Genomic DNA, 17248 nt, shown 5'->3' with positions numbered 1-17248 from the left:
AGAAAGCAAGTGATAGGATTCGGCAAGATCGTAGACAGATCATGCAAGGTCGGAGTATGCGCAGCAGCAAGCCGTGCCGCTGACACAGTGAATGCAACCATCGCTCAGTGGCCTGCAATTGCCTAACGCATTGTGTTATACTTGCGTTTACGAGCGGGTTTGTTTACGGCAGTGTAAATTTTTGTTAGTGGCTGTCGATTCAGTATAGAGTTACGTCGTAATTATCAGTGTATTGAGGGATTTCTTAGAGTAAGTTTCTGAGCGAAAAGTAATGATCACCAGTTGTGCTAACCACAGCAGACAAGTCAATAAGGAAGTTAGGAAGTAATTTTCAAATATTTTCTAGAAAACGATGAGGTGAAACGAAAATGGATAAATGCTTGTAAACGTGCAGATTCGCTTTCAGTTGAAATTCCTCGTCCGTGCTCAATACATTTTACTGATTACGATTATGGAAGGCATTGGAAAAATGAACTGTTGAGTATTCCTTCGAAAAGCAAGTTCGAGACAGATGCTGTTACAACGCTAAATATGCCAGTGCTGATTTAGGCCGTTGTAATAACGACAGAAATATTTCACAAAAAGGAAGCTAACATAAAGAAGTACAAGATATTTTACAGTTAAATATTTTACCAACTAATGAAAAGATTGAAACTTCCTGGCAGATTAAAATTGTGTGCCGGACCGAGACTCGAACTCGGGACCTTTGCCTTTCGCGGGCTAGTGTTCTACCAAGGTAGGAGACGAGGTACTGGCAGAAGTAAAGCTGTGAGGACGGGAAGTGAGTCGTGCTTGGGTAGCTCTGTTCGTAGAGCACTTGCCTGCGAAAGGCAAAGGTCCCGAGTTCGAGTCTCGGTCCGGCACACAGTTTTAATCTGCCACGAAGTTTCATATCAGCGCACACTCCGCTACAGAGTGAAAATCTCATTCAATGATTACTACCAGACGAAACATTAACCGTGAAAATGCTGCTGTGAATACGACAATGTGCGCTTACGCTAACAATTGGAAATTGTGGAAACAAATAAAAGACCCTAGGCAAACGAATGCAGAGTTTCAGGGTCGTCTCTCTGTCTCCATGTAGCGATGAGTTACTGAAATAAAGACATTTTGAAAAAGTGATTCGGGGTTCTTTTTCTGACGGTCAACAAAAAGTGATTGTGAAAAGACGGTGTACTAACCGTTCACCTCAAGATATTTATTGATTTAAGCCTTAGTGTTTTAAAAACCCAAAGTTGTTATCAGAATTTGAAAATAATGAGAAGAAGGAATGGAGGACTTTGCTGTAATGTGTTTCGAAAGAGCTTGCACTTTCCACAGAATGAAAGCTATGAACAAGGAAGAAAAAAATGCAAAAGTAGTAAGCGAAATGAGGATGAACAAAGGCAAAAAAAGTTGTAACATAACATTCCAGAACAGAAAATGAAAATCTGTTAATACAGTTAAAAAGTTTCAACTGGCGTTATAGGGTTTTTTTCGGTATTAGAGGAGTATGTGGTCTAAGCCTGAGTGAGCCTCTTCCTCGAGAATTGAACTTCAAAAGTTTAACTTGACTTCCCTTCTTCAGACCGAAATAACTTTCAACAATCGACGTTAGCGACTAAGAGACGCACGACTGAAGAGAATGTTTAGAAACGCGATGTCGAACACATAGGCCTAAAACTTCCCAAAAAATCCTCGCGCCATAAAATTCTCAGACCTTGGACAGTTTTGCAACCCAAATATTAGCAAGAACAGCACTAAAAACCCAGGACCGTCCGGGCTATTTGCGGATGTATGGTAAGCCTACGCGGAGACTACTAACCGCCCCAACAAAGACGTCCAGGATGCAATTAAAAATTGGCGTAAACATTGGAATCCGTATATTTGTTCCCAAGGGCACTACTCTGGAGGTGCGAGTGCAGCATAAAATCTATGTAAGACGTCAAAATATTACTTAATATAATTCGGCAACTTTTGGATGTCACCTCATAACGGACTGGATCATTCCAACTGCATTACCATTTATGAACCCCGCTGAAAACTGACCTCCTACTTAAAACGCTTCTTGTTGACAACGCATTCACGATCATCTTTTGATAGTGTAATCATCTTCTTCAGCGATTAAGTGGCCTCCGGATGAAGCGTCTGCCAGAAGTGACCAGGAGCTGCACGACTTCCGGATGAGCTCGTGGTACATCGACGCTGCCACCAGCCCCAAGGACGTCGTCATCCTTCTGGACAGCTCTGGCTCCATGACGGGACTCAGGAGGGACCTGGCGACGGCAGTCGCCTCCGCCATACTCGATACCCTCGGCAACAACGACTTCGTGAATGTTTACAAATTCTCGGATACCACGGAGGAGCTGGTCGCTTGCTTCAAAGACATGCTGGTGCAGGTAGGCGTTGTGGCTTCTCTTTGCTACTGTTCTCTGTGCAGTCTGTCTCATAAAGCCTCATGTGTAAACACTCTACCAAATGTAAGATGCTATACCGAAACACTGAATTACAACGTGGCTTGCCATTTACTGGTCTAACAAGGGGTACTGGCAAAAGGTAGCTCTCTGACACTGACGAAACTTGCCATGATGAAAAAGGGTGAAAATGAAGGGACATCTATTTCGGGTTAGGTGCCAACAAGTAAAAACTTTCGAGAAAATGACGGTCAAACTTTCGACACGACTTCATCAGTACACTCGCGCATCATAAAACCAAGTGAGCTGGTAATGCAGCGACTAAAAGCGCAGATCCGAATTTTCGCTCCCTGTCTTCAAAACAAATATGTTCTGCTTTTCTTTTATTGTCCTGGAAATAGGTCACATCAATATTTTTTGTAACGTCATAAAATACAATGGAATTATTGCCAAAAGAAATACGCATTTCAAATTTTATTAAAAATAGACTGTATCATCACAAATCTTATATAACTAACAGAAAATTAAAAACTTGAAAAGTCTTGTACTTCAATTTTCGATTTGATGTTTATTTTTATACTTCAAGAGAACCAATGCATTCATAAAAACATTGAAAATATAAAAAATGGGAGCACCAAGATCAATGTTCGAAGGCACGTAACCGACAGCCACATTTTTTTTTCTGGAAATGTCTTTTGGAAAACAACATAGCGATCTGGTTCTCATTTCGCGGTAAATCACGAATGTCGAAGCATTTCCTCGAAAGCTGGAGCCTGCATAGGCCAAGGTGCGTATTTTAATTCTATTTGTGATTTCCCTTTGCTGTGCAATGATACTAGGGACTTCACTTCTGTAATCGGCGAATGCAGCTTTTCACTTATTAGTAAAAGAATACGTCGCAAGGTTTACGTAATTGCATACACTTGGGGGAATTACTTTTAATGAACATGTCTGTATTCCAGTTTCATCAACAAACAGCCCATTGTACAAGAATGGATCGTTTTGCCCATCCCACAAGTCCATAAGTACAGAAAGACCGACAGTTTTACGGAAGGTCGCGAAACGTTGTCCAGAAACTGACTATAAGTTTCTTAAATGAGTTTTCCAGGTTTTGCGGCTGTTGCGTACACATTCTGATGTCGTCCGGTAAAACGAAATACATCTTGATGGACTTGAGGGCCAAATTTGTCACTAAGTTCTTGAAGACAAACGAAAGCTGTTGGCAGCACTTTTCCGGAAATTGTTGATCCGTGTCAGTTACGACGATAATATTTTTTTTAATAAGATTTGAAATCTTTATTTCTTTTGATGAAAGGAGAAAATATAAAAATGCAGTAAATGAAGCAGGCAAAAAGGAATACAAACGTCTCAAAAATGAGATCGACAGGAAGTGCAGAATGGCTAAGCAGGGATGGCTAGAGGGCAAATGTAAGGATGTAGAGGCTTATCTCACTAGGGGTAAGATAGATACTGCCTACAGGAAAATTAAAGAGACCTTTGGAGATAAGAGAACCACTTGTATGAACATCAAGACCTCAGATGGAAACCCAGTTCAAAGCAAAGTAGGGAAAGCAGAAACGTGGAAGGAGTATATAGAGGGTCTATACAAGGGCGATGTACTTGAGGACAATATTCTGGAAATGGAAGACGATGTAGATGAAGATGAAATATGAGATACGATACTGCGTGAAGAGTTTGACAGAGCACTGGAAGACCTGAGTCGAAACAAGGCCCCCGGAGTAGACAACATTCCAGTGGAACTACTGACGGCCTTGGGAGAGCCAGTCCTGACAAAACTTTACCATCTGGTGAGCAAGATGTATGAGACAGGCGAAATACCCTCAGACTTCAAAAAGAATATAATAATTCCAATCCCAAAGAAAGCAGGTATGATAATTACCGAACCATCAGTTTAATAAGTCACAACTGCAAAATACCAATGCGAATTCTTTACAGACGAATGGAAAAACTAGTAGAAGGCGACCTCGGGGAAGATCAGTTTGGATTCCGTAGAAATGTTGGAACACGTGAGGCAATACTGACCCTACGACTTATCCTAGAAGCTAGATTAAGGAAGGGCAAACCTACGTTTCTAGGATTTGTATAGAGAAAGCTTTTGATAATGTTGACTGGAATAAGCTCTTTCAAATTCTGAAGGTGGCAGGGGTAAAATACAGGGAGCGAAAGGCTATTCACAATTTGTACAGAAACCAGATGTCAGTTATCAGAGTCGAGGGACATGAAAGGGAGGCAGTGGTTGGGAAAGGAGTGAGACAGGGTTGTAGTCTCTCCCCGATGTTATTCAATCTGTATATTGAGCAAGCAGTGAAGGAAACAAATGAAAAATTCGGAGTAAGTATTAAAATCCATCAGAGACAGCAAAGGACTTGGAAGAGCAGTTGAACGGAATGGATAGTGCCTTGAAAGGAGGATATAAGATGAACATCAACAAAAGCAAAACGAGGATAATGGGTTGTAGTCGAATTAAGTCGGGTGATGCTGAGAGAATTAGATTAGGAAATGAGACACTTAAAGTTGTAAAGGAGTTTTGCTATTTGGGGAGCAAAATAACTGATGATGGTCGAAGTAGAGAGGATATAAAATGTAGGCTGGCAATGGCAAGGAAAGCGTTTCTGAAGAAGAGAAATTTGTTAACATCGAGTATAGATATAAGTGTCACGAAGTCATTTCTGAAAGTATTTGTATGGAGTGTAGCCATGTATGGAAGCGAAACATGGACGATAAATAGTTTGGACAAGAAGAGAATAGAAGCTTTCGAAATGTGGTGCTACAGAAGAATGCTGAAGATTAGATGGGTAGATCACATAACTAATGAGGAAGTATTGAATAGGATTGGGGAGAAGAGACGTTTGTGGCACAACTTGACCAGAATAAGGGATCTGTTGGTAGGACATGTTCTGAGGCATCAAGGGATCACCAATTCAGTATTGGAGGGCAGCGTGGAGGGTAAAAATCGTGGAGGGAGACCAAGAGATGACTACACTAAGCAGATTCAGAAGGATGTAGTACTGGGAGATGAAGAAGCTTGCACAGGACGGAGTAGCATGGAGAGCTGCATCAAACCAGTCTCAGGATTGAGACCACAACAACAACATTTCTTTTGCCATTAATTACATTGTTTTCCCGATGTGATAAAAAGATTGTCACATACTACTGTCACATAGTTTCGCGACAACAAAAGAAAAAAAACATAATCCTGGATTTGAACATGGGGCGCGTAATTTTGAAATTGTACTCTCAGCCACAGCGCTAACCACGCACTCGGTTTTACGCTCCACGAGTAGCCTGATGAAGACGCGTCGAAACTTTGACCGACATTTTCTCGAAGGCAGTTCCGTGTTGCCACCTAAGCCCAACTACGTATCCCTTTGTTTTCATCCCTCATCATCCTGACAGCGACCTCCGATGTGTTCCCCTTGTAAGGTTAAAAGATATTATTGGTGTCTCCTGGCGCTTGAAGATGGAGTATTCAGCTTCGCAGAGTGTACGAACTAATTTTTAAGACTTTTTCTAATAGCTGAAATGAAATGTTAACTATTATGCTGTTGGCCATTAAAACTGCCATACAAGGAAGCATATCAAATTAAAAAAAAAAAAAATACTTATTGGGCATTATAGTGCAGCGGGGAGATTATATAATTAAATCTGTAGACGATAGGAGAGCATACAAGGTGAGTAATGTAATATGGAGAGCCGCCACATGTGACTGCGACAACAGCTCTAACCCAGCTGGGAATCAGGTCGAACTGAACTTGGATGACAGATATAGCTCATTACCCCAAGCTCAACTCTATGCTGGAGTTCATCAGCCATGGCGGCTGGCGAGTGGTCGTGTAACTCTCGGTAACCCATGACCAGATTGGTGAGAGATCTTAACAACAGGCTACCCGGAGCAGCAATGGAACCTCTATGCCAAAGTAAGTTAGGACAGCAACATACGGTCTTCCGCTATCTTGTTGAAAAGTCTCATGGAGACCTGTGTGATAGAGCGTAGCTACCCACCTTTTGCACGTCAGGAAAGTGGTGGCTGCTGTTGAAATTACTGGATTTGCGAAGAAACGCTGATCGTGTTGTGTAGCCGCTGGCATTCCGTACCATCACGACAGGTGCTACACAGTCTGTCCCAGGAGTAATGGCCAACAGCCGCCAGGAGTGGCTGCGTGATTTGAGGCGCCATGTCACGGATTGCTCGGGCCTTCCCGCCGGAAGCTAATTTAATTTAGTTTGACTAGTGTGTAAGTCTAGGGACCGATGGCATCAGCAGTTTGGTCCCTTAGGCACCCACATACACACACACACACACACACACACACACACACACACACACACACACACAGCCGGCCGCGGTGGTCTTCCGGTTCTAGGCGCGCAGTCCGGAACCGTGCGACTGCTACGGTCGCAGGTTCGAATCCTGCCTCGGGCATGGTTGTGTGTGATGTCCTTAGGTTAGTTAGGTTTAAGTAGTTCTAAGTTCTAGGGGACTAATGACCACAGCAGTTGAGTCCCATAGTGCTCAGAGCCATTTGAGCCACACACACACACACACACACACACACACACACACATATTAATGGCCAATATTCATGAATGTGCCAGGAACGCCCACGCGAAACGACAAACTTCATATGAACATGTGTCCTGTTCTGAATGATTTTCGAGATAGAGCATATTTAATATAAATTTCTTTTTGAGTGGCACTCACGTGTCTGTCTTACCAGCCATTCTCTTTGACGTTTTATTCTACACCAGCATATCTTGCTGCTTTCAATCTCTTTTCTCGGGATGTGTTTCTACCATTAAACTAACCCTTTTGGGCGCAGTTGTCCGAGGTGTATTGTGGGTGAGATAGTGCGAGGAATTGAGAATTTTTAAGATGGTCGCATCGGGTAACTGCGTTTGTACAAGCGCTGTCGAGAACGCCACGCAGCTACACCTATGAAGAACATGCACATATGGTGTACATCTAAGGCTTTTGCGATGCTAATGCTCCTGCTGCTGTCGATGAATACTGTCGTACAGTGTTTACCAGAGTTTTCGTTACACTACGTGGAGCAGGTATTCTTCAAAGATGCAATTTTTCATCTGAACGCGTAGTTCAACAACCTGTTCAGGAACAGCAACATATTGTTCTAGTGCTGCACCTTAGTGCTAACAGCACCGTGTGGTGACTTTCTGCACGTATCAGTGTCCGACGAACTCGTTAAAAATACGTATTTTTCAACTGATATTTTCAATTGATTCTTTGTAAAACGCATGTTGTAATTGCAGACAACCTTGCAGGTGGGGCAACCCCGGTTATGAGTATTCATCTTGGGTATTTATAACCGCTTCAGCTGTATTTATTCTTTTATTATTGGATCACAACCGCTTTCGTGCCACTAAAAGCCACATCGTTAGGTGAACATGTGATTAAAACATCAGATGGGAAAACCTCGAAATCTTCTCACCCAACATTCGTTGTCCGTCAGAACAAAACACCACTAAGAGATGGTATGCTATAGATTAAAAACAGCCAGATTCCAATTTTAGATGGGTCAAAAACAAATCGTACCATAGTGATCTATTTATTGATCTCCTTACCAATAGATCTATTTATTGACCTCCTTACCAATAGATCTATTTATTGATCTCCTTACCAATAGATCACTATGGTACGATTTGTTTTGGACCCATCCACTAGCGGAATCTGTCAGTTTTTAATCTACGACATATCGGCTCTTAGCGTGTTTTGTTTTGATGGACAACGAATGTTGAGTAAAAAGATTCCGAAGTTTTCCTCTCTGATGTTTTAATCATATGTTCACCTGAAGAAGTGGCTTTTAGTGGCACGAAACCAGTTGTGATCCAGTAATAAAGGTCTAAATTCAGCTGAAATGGTTATTAATACCCAAGATGCATGTTGTAATGTTTACTAACTGTTGTATGTGTGAACGTGTATAAACCTGATATTGGAATGAATAATACAGAAGCCTTCGAAACTATTTGGGCTAGGGCGAATCTCGACAAGGAGCGTTTTGCTTCAAACGATCGTGCCTGTCATATCCCTGAATACTGCCCATTCCTCCTGGGACATCCTGTCAGAGGATAACGATTGCATTCTGACCGTAGGCATTCTGCCTGGAGCCTCTACACATGTATACGACCACCTTGATGCTGTACGCAAAACTGAGATTCGTCTGAAAAGACGACATGGTACCACTGCTGTGTCTTTAGTGTTGCCTGTGGAGGTGCACTATCGATGCTCCTGCTGTCGCGTCAGGGGGAGCTGCAACTGTGTTCGCAGCGCTGACTGACCGTCTGGATACTTGTCTTGTTGCAAACAATACCATTACCTCACTCAAGGTACTTGACGAGGCTACACGATCCTGCACGGTGGAGCGAACAGTACGTCTGTCCTCTCGTGCGCTAGTCACATGAGACCGTTGCATAGTGCCGAACAGCATTGAGTATGCCAAACCGCCCCCCCCCCCCCCCCCCATAGATTCCCAGATTCCGTAATCGCTTGACACTCCTGGTATGCCCACCCGCGCAAGCAGAGATACTGTGGAATCGGTAAACCGCAATATCGATAGTTCACGATCGTGTCACCAACAATTTCCAACGAGTGCTGGTAGAAATTTCTCCTTACACGAAGTATAACAAGATCTGTTCACAAACAACCAACATTCATGTGAAATTTCAGAATGAGAAACCCGTTGCGTAATCTTTCCTTACGTACAGAATGTAGCGGTCCTTGCTCCTACCTACATTCTGCCGTTGCACTGAAATACTAATCATTTACATATCTAAGCATGTAGTACACTTCGTGCCAATTTCAAATTTGTTTGCATGCCGCCTGTACGATGTTGCAGTTTTAATGGCCAACGATGTACGAGGGGTTGTCCAGAAAGTAAGTTCCGATCGGTCGTGAAATGGAAACCACAGTGGTAACCAGAAACGTTTTATTTACAACAGTTAGGTACACCTTGCACCTACTTCTCTACATAGTCGCCGCTCCAAAGTCGAGTGTTGTCGTAGTGTTGCATCAAATTTCTAATATCCTCGTCACAGAAAGCAGCCGCCGATGCTTTCTGCCAGTTATCTGCACTGGTCTGCAGCTCGTTGTCTGTGGAAAAAGGTTATCTTCATAGCCAGCGGTTCTTGTGAGCAGAGATGAGACTCAGGGGGAGCCAATTGCGGGCTGAATTGTGGGCGATCAAACACTTCTCACCGGAAACGCTGCAGGAGCGTCTTCATTGCCCCTGCAGTGTGCGGCCGAGAATTGGCCTGAAGACAGTTGTGTTATGTGGGCTGAATGACACAGGCGAAATCTCTAACCAGGCCCTCATACTTGTCAGGAGACGCTATTCTCTACGGGTCTTTACGTGCTCAAGGTTCACTCAAAATTGAAAAGAGCGACGCGACACGGTGGACGGGCATATTAGAGACACTGCCAAACACATCTGTGCAAAGCTTTACCGGATTTTCCCAGTGGTTTCAATTTCGCGACCGATCGGAACTTACTTTCTGGACAACCCTCGTAATATGTACAAACCGTTTTTTAAGTCATGTCTCAGACAACAGTCAAAGTTAAATGTTCACTTTTATTTACCTTTACACAAACGTAGATTTAATAAGTGAGATTTGATACGTGTTACAGTACAGACGGGCAAAAATGACGATACTAACGTTGAGCAGGTAAATCTGCGAACATTAGCGGCAGTAGACAATGTGTCATATGGAGGTTCGGAACGCCCTTAAAGTGTGCACGGACAGCGAAAATGATTAAAGTGACCGCTCGCTACAAGCGGGAAACCCCGGTTAGAGTCCGAACCCAGCGCAGATTTTCATGTGTTACCAACGGATACTCTTTCAATATCTAATACAGTTGATGTAAACATTATTCGCAATTGTGACTAATATTTAGAAAGTGAGAAGTTCTTATTAACTTAGACTATTGTTTGTGAAGAGCTGCACTCAGCAAACTCGTCCAAAGACTGAACGTTATAGCCATACTCTCGCATCACCCCAATCAAATTGCCGTTCAGTCTGCCAACGTCGGTTGTCCACGGGTTAGGTAAACCGCACTGGTCAACAATATTTTTGTTGCATTGCTATCAGCAGTTACTCTTACCTGATTTAACGGTACTGATTTCATGACCGAGGTCGTTTTTCTGAAAGCTCCAAAACTTTTTTTAAATTTTTTATTTATTTTTTTACAGTCGCAAAATGTCAATATGTCATGTTCTAATCTTGAACTCATAAAGTAGGGGGATAAATATTTGATTTAAATCTCTTAAAATTAGATGGATAATACAAATTAACTTAAACTAAATAGAAATTAAGTAGAAACACAGTCTACGTCTATTCGGTAGTGCAAATTGAAACACGTACCCTCTTGAAGCAGGATACAGTTAGACAAATGTACAGCGTGTTTCAAAAATGACCGGTATATTTGAAACGGCAATAAAAACTAAACGAGCAGCGATAGAAATACACCGTTTGTTGCAATATGCTCGGGACAAGAGTACATTTTTTAGGCGGACGAACTTTCGAAATTACAGTAGTTACAATTTTCAACAACAGATGGCGCTGCAAGTCATGTGAAAGATATAGAAGACAACGCGGTCTGTGGGTGCCCCATTCTGTACATCGTCTTTCTGCTGTAAGCGTGTGCTGTTCACAACGTGCAAGTGTGCTGTGGACAACATGGTTTATTCCTTAGAACAGAGGATTTTTCTGGTGTTGGAATTCTACCGCCTAGAACACAGTGTTGTTGCAACAAGACGAAGTTTTCAACGGAGGTTTAGTGTAACCAAAGGACCGAAAAGCGATACAATAAAGGATCTGTTTGAAAAATTTCAACGGACTGGGAACGTGACGGATGAACGTGGTGGAAAGGTAGGGCGACCGCGTACGGCACCCACAGAGGCCAACGTGCAGCTAGTGCAGCAGGTGATCCAACAGCGGCCTCGGGTTTCCGTTCGCCGTGTTGCAGCTGCGGTCCAAATGACGCCAACGTCCACATATCGTCTCATGCGCCAGAGTTTACACCTCTATCCATACAAAATTCAAACGCGGCAACCATTGCTGCACGAGAGACATTCGCTAACGATATAGTGCACAGGATGACGGCGATATGCATGGGGGTAGCATTTGGTTTACTGATGAAGCTTATTTTTACCTGGACGACTTCGTCAATAAACAGAACTGGCGCATATGGGGAACCGAAAAGCCCCATGTTGCAGTCCCATCGTCCCTGCATCCTCAAAAAGTACTGGTCTGGGCCACCATTTCTTCCAAAGGAATAATTGGCCCATTTTTCAGATCCGAAACGATTACTGCATCACGCTATCTGGACATTCTTGGAGAATTTGTGGCGGTACAAACTGCCTCAGACGACACTGCGAACACCTCGTGGTTTATGCAAGATGGTGCCCGGCCACATCGCACGGCCGACGTCTTTAATTTCCTGAATGAATATTTCGATGATCGTGTGATTGCTTTGGGCTATCCGAAACATACAGGAGGCGGCGTGGATTGGCCTCCCTATTCGCCAGACATGAACCCCTGTGACTTCTTTCTGTGGGGACACTTGAAAGACCAGGTGTACCGCCAAAATCCAGAAACAATTGAACAGCTGAAGCAATACATCTCATCCGCATGTGAAGCTATTCCGCCAGACACGTTGTCAAAGGTTTCGGGTAATTTCATTCAGAGACTACGCCATATTATTGCTACGCATGGTGGATATGTGGAAAATATCGTACTAGAGAGTTTCCCAGACCGCAGCGCCATCTGTTGTTGACAATTGTAACTACTGTAATTTCGAAAGTTTGTCTGCCTGAAAATGTACTGTTGTCCCAAGCATATTGCAACAAACGGTGTATTTCTATCGCTGCTCGTTTAGTTTGTGTTGCCGTTTCAAATATACCGGTCATTTTTGAAACACCCTGTATGTTATACCTAACACATCCTATTGAGGCACAAATTTTCGTCTCATGCTCTTCCGTTTTGAAAGTACTTCAGGGAGATATCGGTTAATACTCGAGCAGTAATCTACCATCATATCTTTCTCACATCTCCCTTCATAGCGCTCTTCCATCGTCTTGAGGTCCTCAAGGAACGGTTCTCCTTGCTGGTCAACGACGTCTCCTAAATAGTCAGGGAATTTATCAAGATGACTGTATACGAAAATGAGTTTGACGCTCTTATTACACCCCAGACATGAACTGATGACAACATACCAGCTACGAGACTTTCACAGTTAACAGCTTTTTATTACCAAAAAAGTTTTCCATTACCGCCATGAATAATAGCCACGCAGCCCTTTCCTTGATGTTCATCTTTGCGATAAATTATTCCCCAAGTTCAAGTGATCGAATCTGGGAACGTTTAAACATTCCTACCTTCATCTTCTCAAAGGACAACGCAGGAAGAGCCATGACTATATGTTGGAAACATTCACTGTCTGTATCTAATGCTTTAACAATCAATCAAACCCAGTTTGATATGGACTGGAGCGAAAATTGTTTTTCTCGACTGACAATTGAATCATTCACAACTTTTGGCAATCCGGTTTGCAGATATGTATGGTCCTCTCCCTCTCGTTCCAGTGTCTATCTTGTAGCCGGTGTCCCACATACTACGAAAGCAGGGCCACTTTGTAAATGCTCTATGTTGGCCTAGAAGCGAAACAACCATTTTGTGGTCCACCCATACTATTCAGTTATGCTCCTGGTATTTTAGTAGGTTAATCACAGTCTTCTAATCATTACGCTCTTCTAGTAAATATACAGGAAAATGACCTACTGTAACAGGGTTTTTAAGCATTTCCATTGTGTAGTGTAACACACTTCAGACTGCGTTTTGAACTGTCTACAAATAAACACCAATCATCTGGATTGTACAACGTAATCCATAATTATAAGAGAAAACCTGAGACATTATAGCAACACAAATATTTATTTTCTTCTATGGAATATGAAAGAAAGGTTTCATTCCTCTTCCATTACCATGACACTTTTACAATACCATTCACTCCACATTTTTCTAGCAGTCTAGAGTTTAACACTTCAGCTGCAAATTTGGAGAGACCCAAACCACACACAGCGTCGTTCGGTTCCGACTAGTTAAGCTGACGAGGAATTGAGGATTGTGAGGGATTAGTCACTTACCTCACCTGCCCCTGGATTTTTGTCGCTATGCGCATCTGCAGATGGAGTAAATCCTATACAAACTGGATGTAGTAGCTCATCAGAGTGCATATTAGGTCTGATTGCTGAGAGGATGTTATGGTAGTTTTTCGTACCAGTTGCCTTAGTCTTAGCGATACAAAGACAGCAGTGACTTGTGTGATCCGGTGGTTCTCATAAAGACATGGGGTTCTGATGGTGAAACCTTACTCTTCACTTTCGCCCAATCACGCAGCATTTACTCATAGTTGTCACGTGCAGTATATGGAGCTCATGTTTTGTCTTGCTCGCCAAAAGTAAGTCATAGTCTGTTTTGTAACCTTGACTCACAAACGATATTATAATGCGTTCTTGACGAATATAAGTGTATCATCCACGAATGTAAAAGAAACTGTCTGGCTGTTTATTACATTGACGTTTGGTCGTAGCTTTGATGAAATAACGTCAGATCTAGAAGGGAAAAAGACAAGGTTATACAAAACTGTCAATAATACAAACATGTAGATAATTAATCAAACCGCAAATGGGTGAAATTTCCATTTCTTGAAAACCAGAGCAAGGAGAGCAAAACTAATCTCGGATTTGAAATCAGCAGATCAAAAACATTAAGAATCTGTAAGAAATTCTCATGCAGTTGTGAGTTCGAAAAAATTTGTTGATCAGTGTCAGCTACGACAAATTATATTTTAAATGGGAATGCCACAGAATATACAATCTGGTATAGATAGTATTTGCGCGTTCCAAGGATCATATTTGCGATCTCTCGCTGTGACGTAGAACTAATCATTTCACAGTGATAGTTTTTTTCAATGAAAAACAGGACAACATGTCGACCATTCACGTGTATATCATTTACATTAATTTTAAGCTAACTTTATGATGAACATAAAGGATCTGTTTTAACTATGTGTTTAAGCAGTCACGCCACACACACACACACACACACACACACACATTTTTATATGATTTCACATTCAGAAATTCTACTATGTAGTAAAAGGAGTCCTCCACGAGATGCGAGTTCAGTTTTTATTTGAAACTGATTTTATTGTGTAGTAGCTGTTACACGTGTCACTTCCGCATATGTAGACTCGGCGCATTTAGTAAAATGTTGACCGAAATTAAGACATTTTGTGATTCGTATCTAGAGTAAATACACTCCTGGAAATGGAAAAAAGAACACATTGACACCGGTGTGTCAGACCCACCATACTTGCTCCGGACACTGCGAGAGGGCTGTACAAGCAATGTTCACACGCACGGCACAGCGGACACACCAGGAACCGCGGTGTTGGCCGTCGAATGGCGCTAGCTGCGCAGCATTTGTGCACCGCCGCCGTCAGTGTCAGCCAGTTTGCCTTGGCATACGGAGCTCCATCGCAGTCTTTAACACTGGTAGCATGCCGCGACAGCGTGCACGTGAACCGTATGTGCAGCTGACGGACTTTGAGCGAGGGCGTATAGTGGGCATGCGGGAGGCCGGGTGGACGTACCGCCGAATTGCTCAACACGTGGCCCGTGAGGTCTCCACTGTACATCGATGTTGTCGCCAGTGGTCGGCGGAAGGTGCACGTGCACGTCGACCTGGGACCGGACCGCAGCAACGCACGGATGCACGCCAAGACCGCAGGATCCTACGCAGTGCCGTAGGGGACCGCACCGCCACTTCCCAGCAAATTAGGACACTGTTGTTCCTGGGGTATCGGCGAGGACCATTCGCAACCGTCTCCATGAAGCTGGGCTACGGTCCCGCACACCGTTAGGCCGTCTTCCGCTCACGCCCCAACATCGTGCAGCCCGCCACCAGTGGTGTCGCGACAGGCGTGAATGGAGGGACGAATGGAGACGTGTCGTCTTCAGCGATGAGAGTCGCTTCTGCCTTGGTGCCAATGATGGTCGTATGCGTGTTTGGCGAAGTGCAGGTGAGCGCCACAATCAGGACTGCATACGACCGAGGCACACAGGGCCAACACCCGGCATCATGGTGTGGGGAGCGATCTCCTACACTGGCCACACCTCTGGTGATCGTCGAGGGGACACTGAATAGTGCACGGTACATCCAAACCGTCATCGAACCCATCGTTCTACCATTCCTAGCCCGTCAAGGGAACTTGCTGTTCCAACAGGACAATGCACGTCCGCATGTATCCCGTGCCACCCAACGTGCTCTAGAAGGTGTAAGTCAACTACCGTGGCCAGCAAGATCTCCGGATCTGTCCCCCATTGAGCATGTTTGGGACTGGATGAAGCGTCGTCTCACGCGGTCTGCACGTCCAGCACGAACGCTGGTCCAACTGAGGCGCCAGGTGGAAATGGCATGGCAAGCCGTTCCACAGGACTACATCCAGCATCTCTACGATCATCTCCATGGGAGAATAGCAGCCTGCATTGCTGCGAAAGGTGGATATACACTGTACTAGTGCCGACATTGTGCATGCTCTGTTGCCTGTGTCTATGTGCCTGTGGTTCTGTCAGTGTGATCATGTGATGTATCTGACCCCAGGAATGTGTCAATAAAGTTTCCCCTTCCTGGGACAATGAATTCCCGGTGTTCTTATTTCAATTTCCAAGAGTGTATATAAATTAAGTCTTCGATATTTCTATGAAGGTCAACAAGAATAAGGCGGGAATAAATATGACTGTGAGAATATTCAAACATCTTACTTGTTATTCCATCTGCTATTAAGTAGAATGTAATCGTAATGTCTATAAATTCATCTAAGAAAAAATTAAGCATATAAATGTGTCCATTACAGTAATTACCGAAACAAAAATTGCAAATTACATTTGTCTGTTTACACATTAAATATGTGCTGTTCACACTTATTTTACAACATTTGCTGTCTGCCAGTGAGCTGTTAGCGTTCTCGATCTTTTTACTTGATGCTTCGCTTTTTTCATGTTCATCGTAATTTGCATTTCGTTCACACATCTTCTACGAGTACCCTGCAAAGTAAAACTAGTATCAGTTCAATTTTTTTCCAGGCGAACATGGAAAACATCAGAGAACTGAAAAACAACTTGGAGTCACGAAAATCGGAAAATATCGCCAATTTTTCGTCTGCACTGGTAACAGCATTTGACATATTACAGAGGGTAAGTGTTGTAAACATTCCACCTAACTACTTGCTTTGATATTAACAATTATCTCAGCTTACTTTCATTAGATTACCTGTATGTGGCACTAGACTAATTACTGCTACAGTAGTTGTGGATAATATTATTTGGAATAGTTGAAAAAAGTAAATTTACAAGAAACGTCTATTGAGATTTTATGAGACTGTTGCTAACTACGAGGTCTCCTATTATTTTATAAGTACAGAACTCTGTTTGTGTGGCAGTTGGCCACACTGTTATGAAGAGTGCTTCACGCGCTGTGCGTAAACGTGGGCACGCCGCACTGAGGCGCTGTCTTGGCTTGGCAGCCGTTGAGAATGGAGCTTCCATAGGATGTTGCTGCCAAGTGCGAATTGCGCGCATTTATTCGATTTTTGAATGCAAAGGGCACTGCGCCGATTAAAGCCCATCGCCAATTGACGGAAGTGTATGGTGAGACGTGTATGGATGTCAAAAATGTTCGTAACTGGTGTAGAGAGTTTGCAACTGGTCGGACCGAAATTCACGACGAAGAAAGGAGCGGGAGACCGTCAGTTTCTGAGG

General features: G+C 43.2%; 1 protein-coding gene across 4 annotated transcripts in view; it reads left to right on the top strand.

Annotated features, from left to right (window-relative positions):
• Positions 1-17248, top strand: part of LOC126365875 (voltage-dependent calcium channel subunit alpha-2/delta-3) — an 859858-nt gene that overhangs the window by 477288 nt on the left and 365322 nt on the right. For all 4 annotated transcript variants that reach the window (XM_050008568.1, XM_050008566.1, XM_050008567.1 and 1 more), the window contains exons 6-7: positions 2101-2378; positions 16574-16684. In XM_050008568.1, the coding sequence (XP_049864525.1) occupies positions 2101-2378; positions 16574-16684 (389 nt within the window). The remainder of the gene's footprint in view (positions 1-2100; positions 2379-16573; positions 16685-17248) is intronic.

This window comes from Schistocerca gregaria, chromosome 4 (assembly GCF_023897955.1).
Source record: "Schistocerca gregaria isolate iqSchGreg1 chromosome 4, iqSchGreg1.2, whole genome shotgun sequence".
NCBI classification, from domain to species: domain Eukaryota; kingdom Metazoa; phylum Arthropoda; class Insecta; order Orthoptera; family Acrididae; genus Schistocerca; species Schistocerca gregaria.
This window is presented reverse-complemented; position numbering and strand designations above follow the sequence as displayed.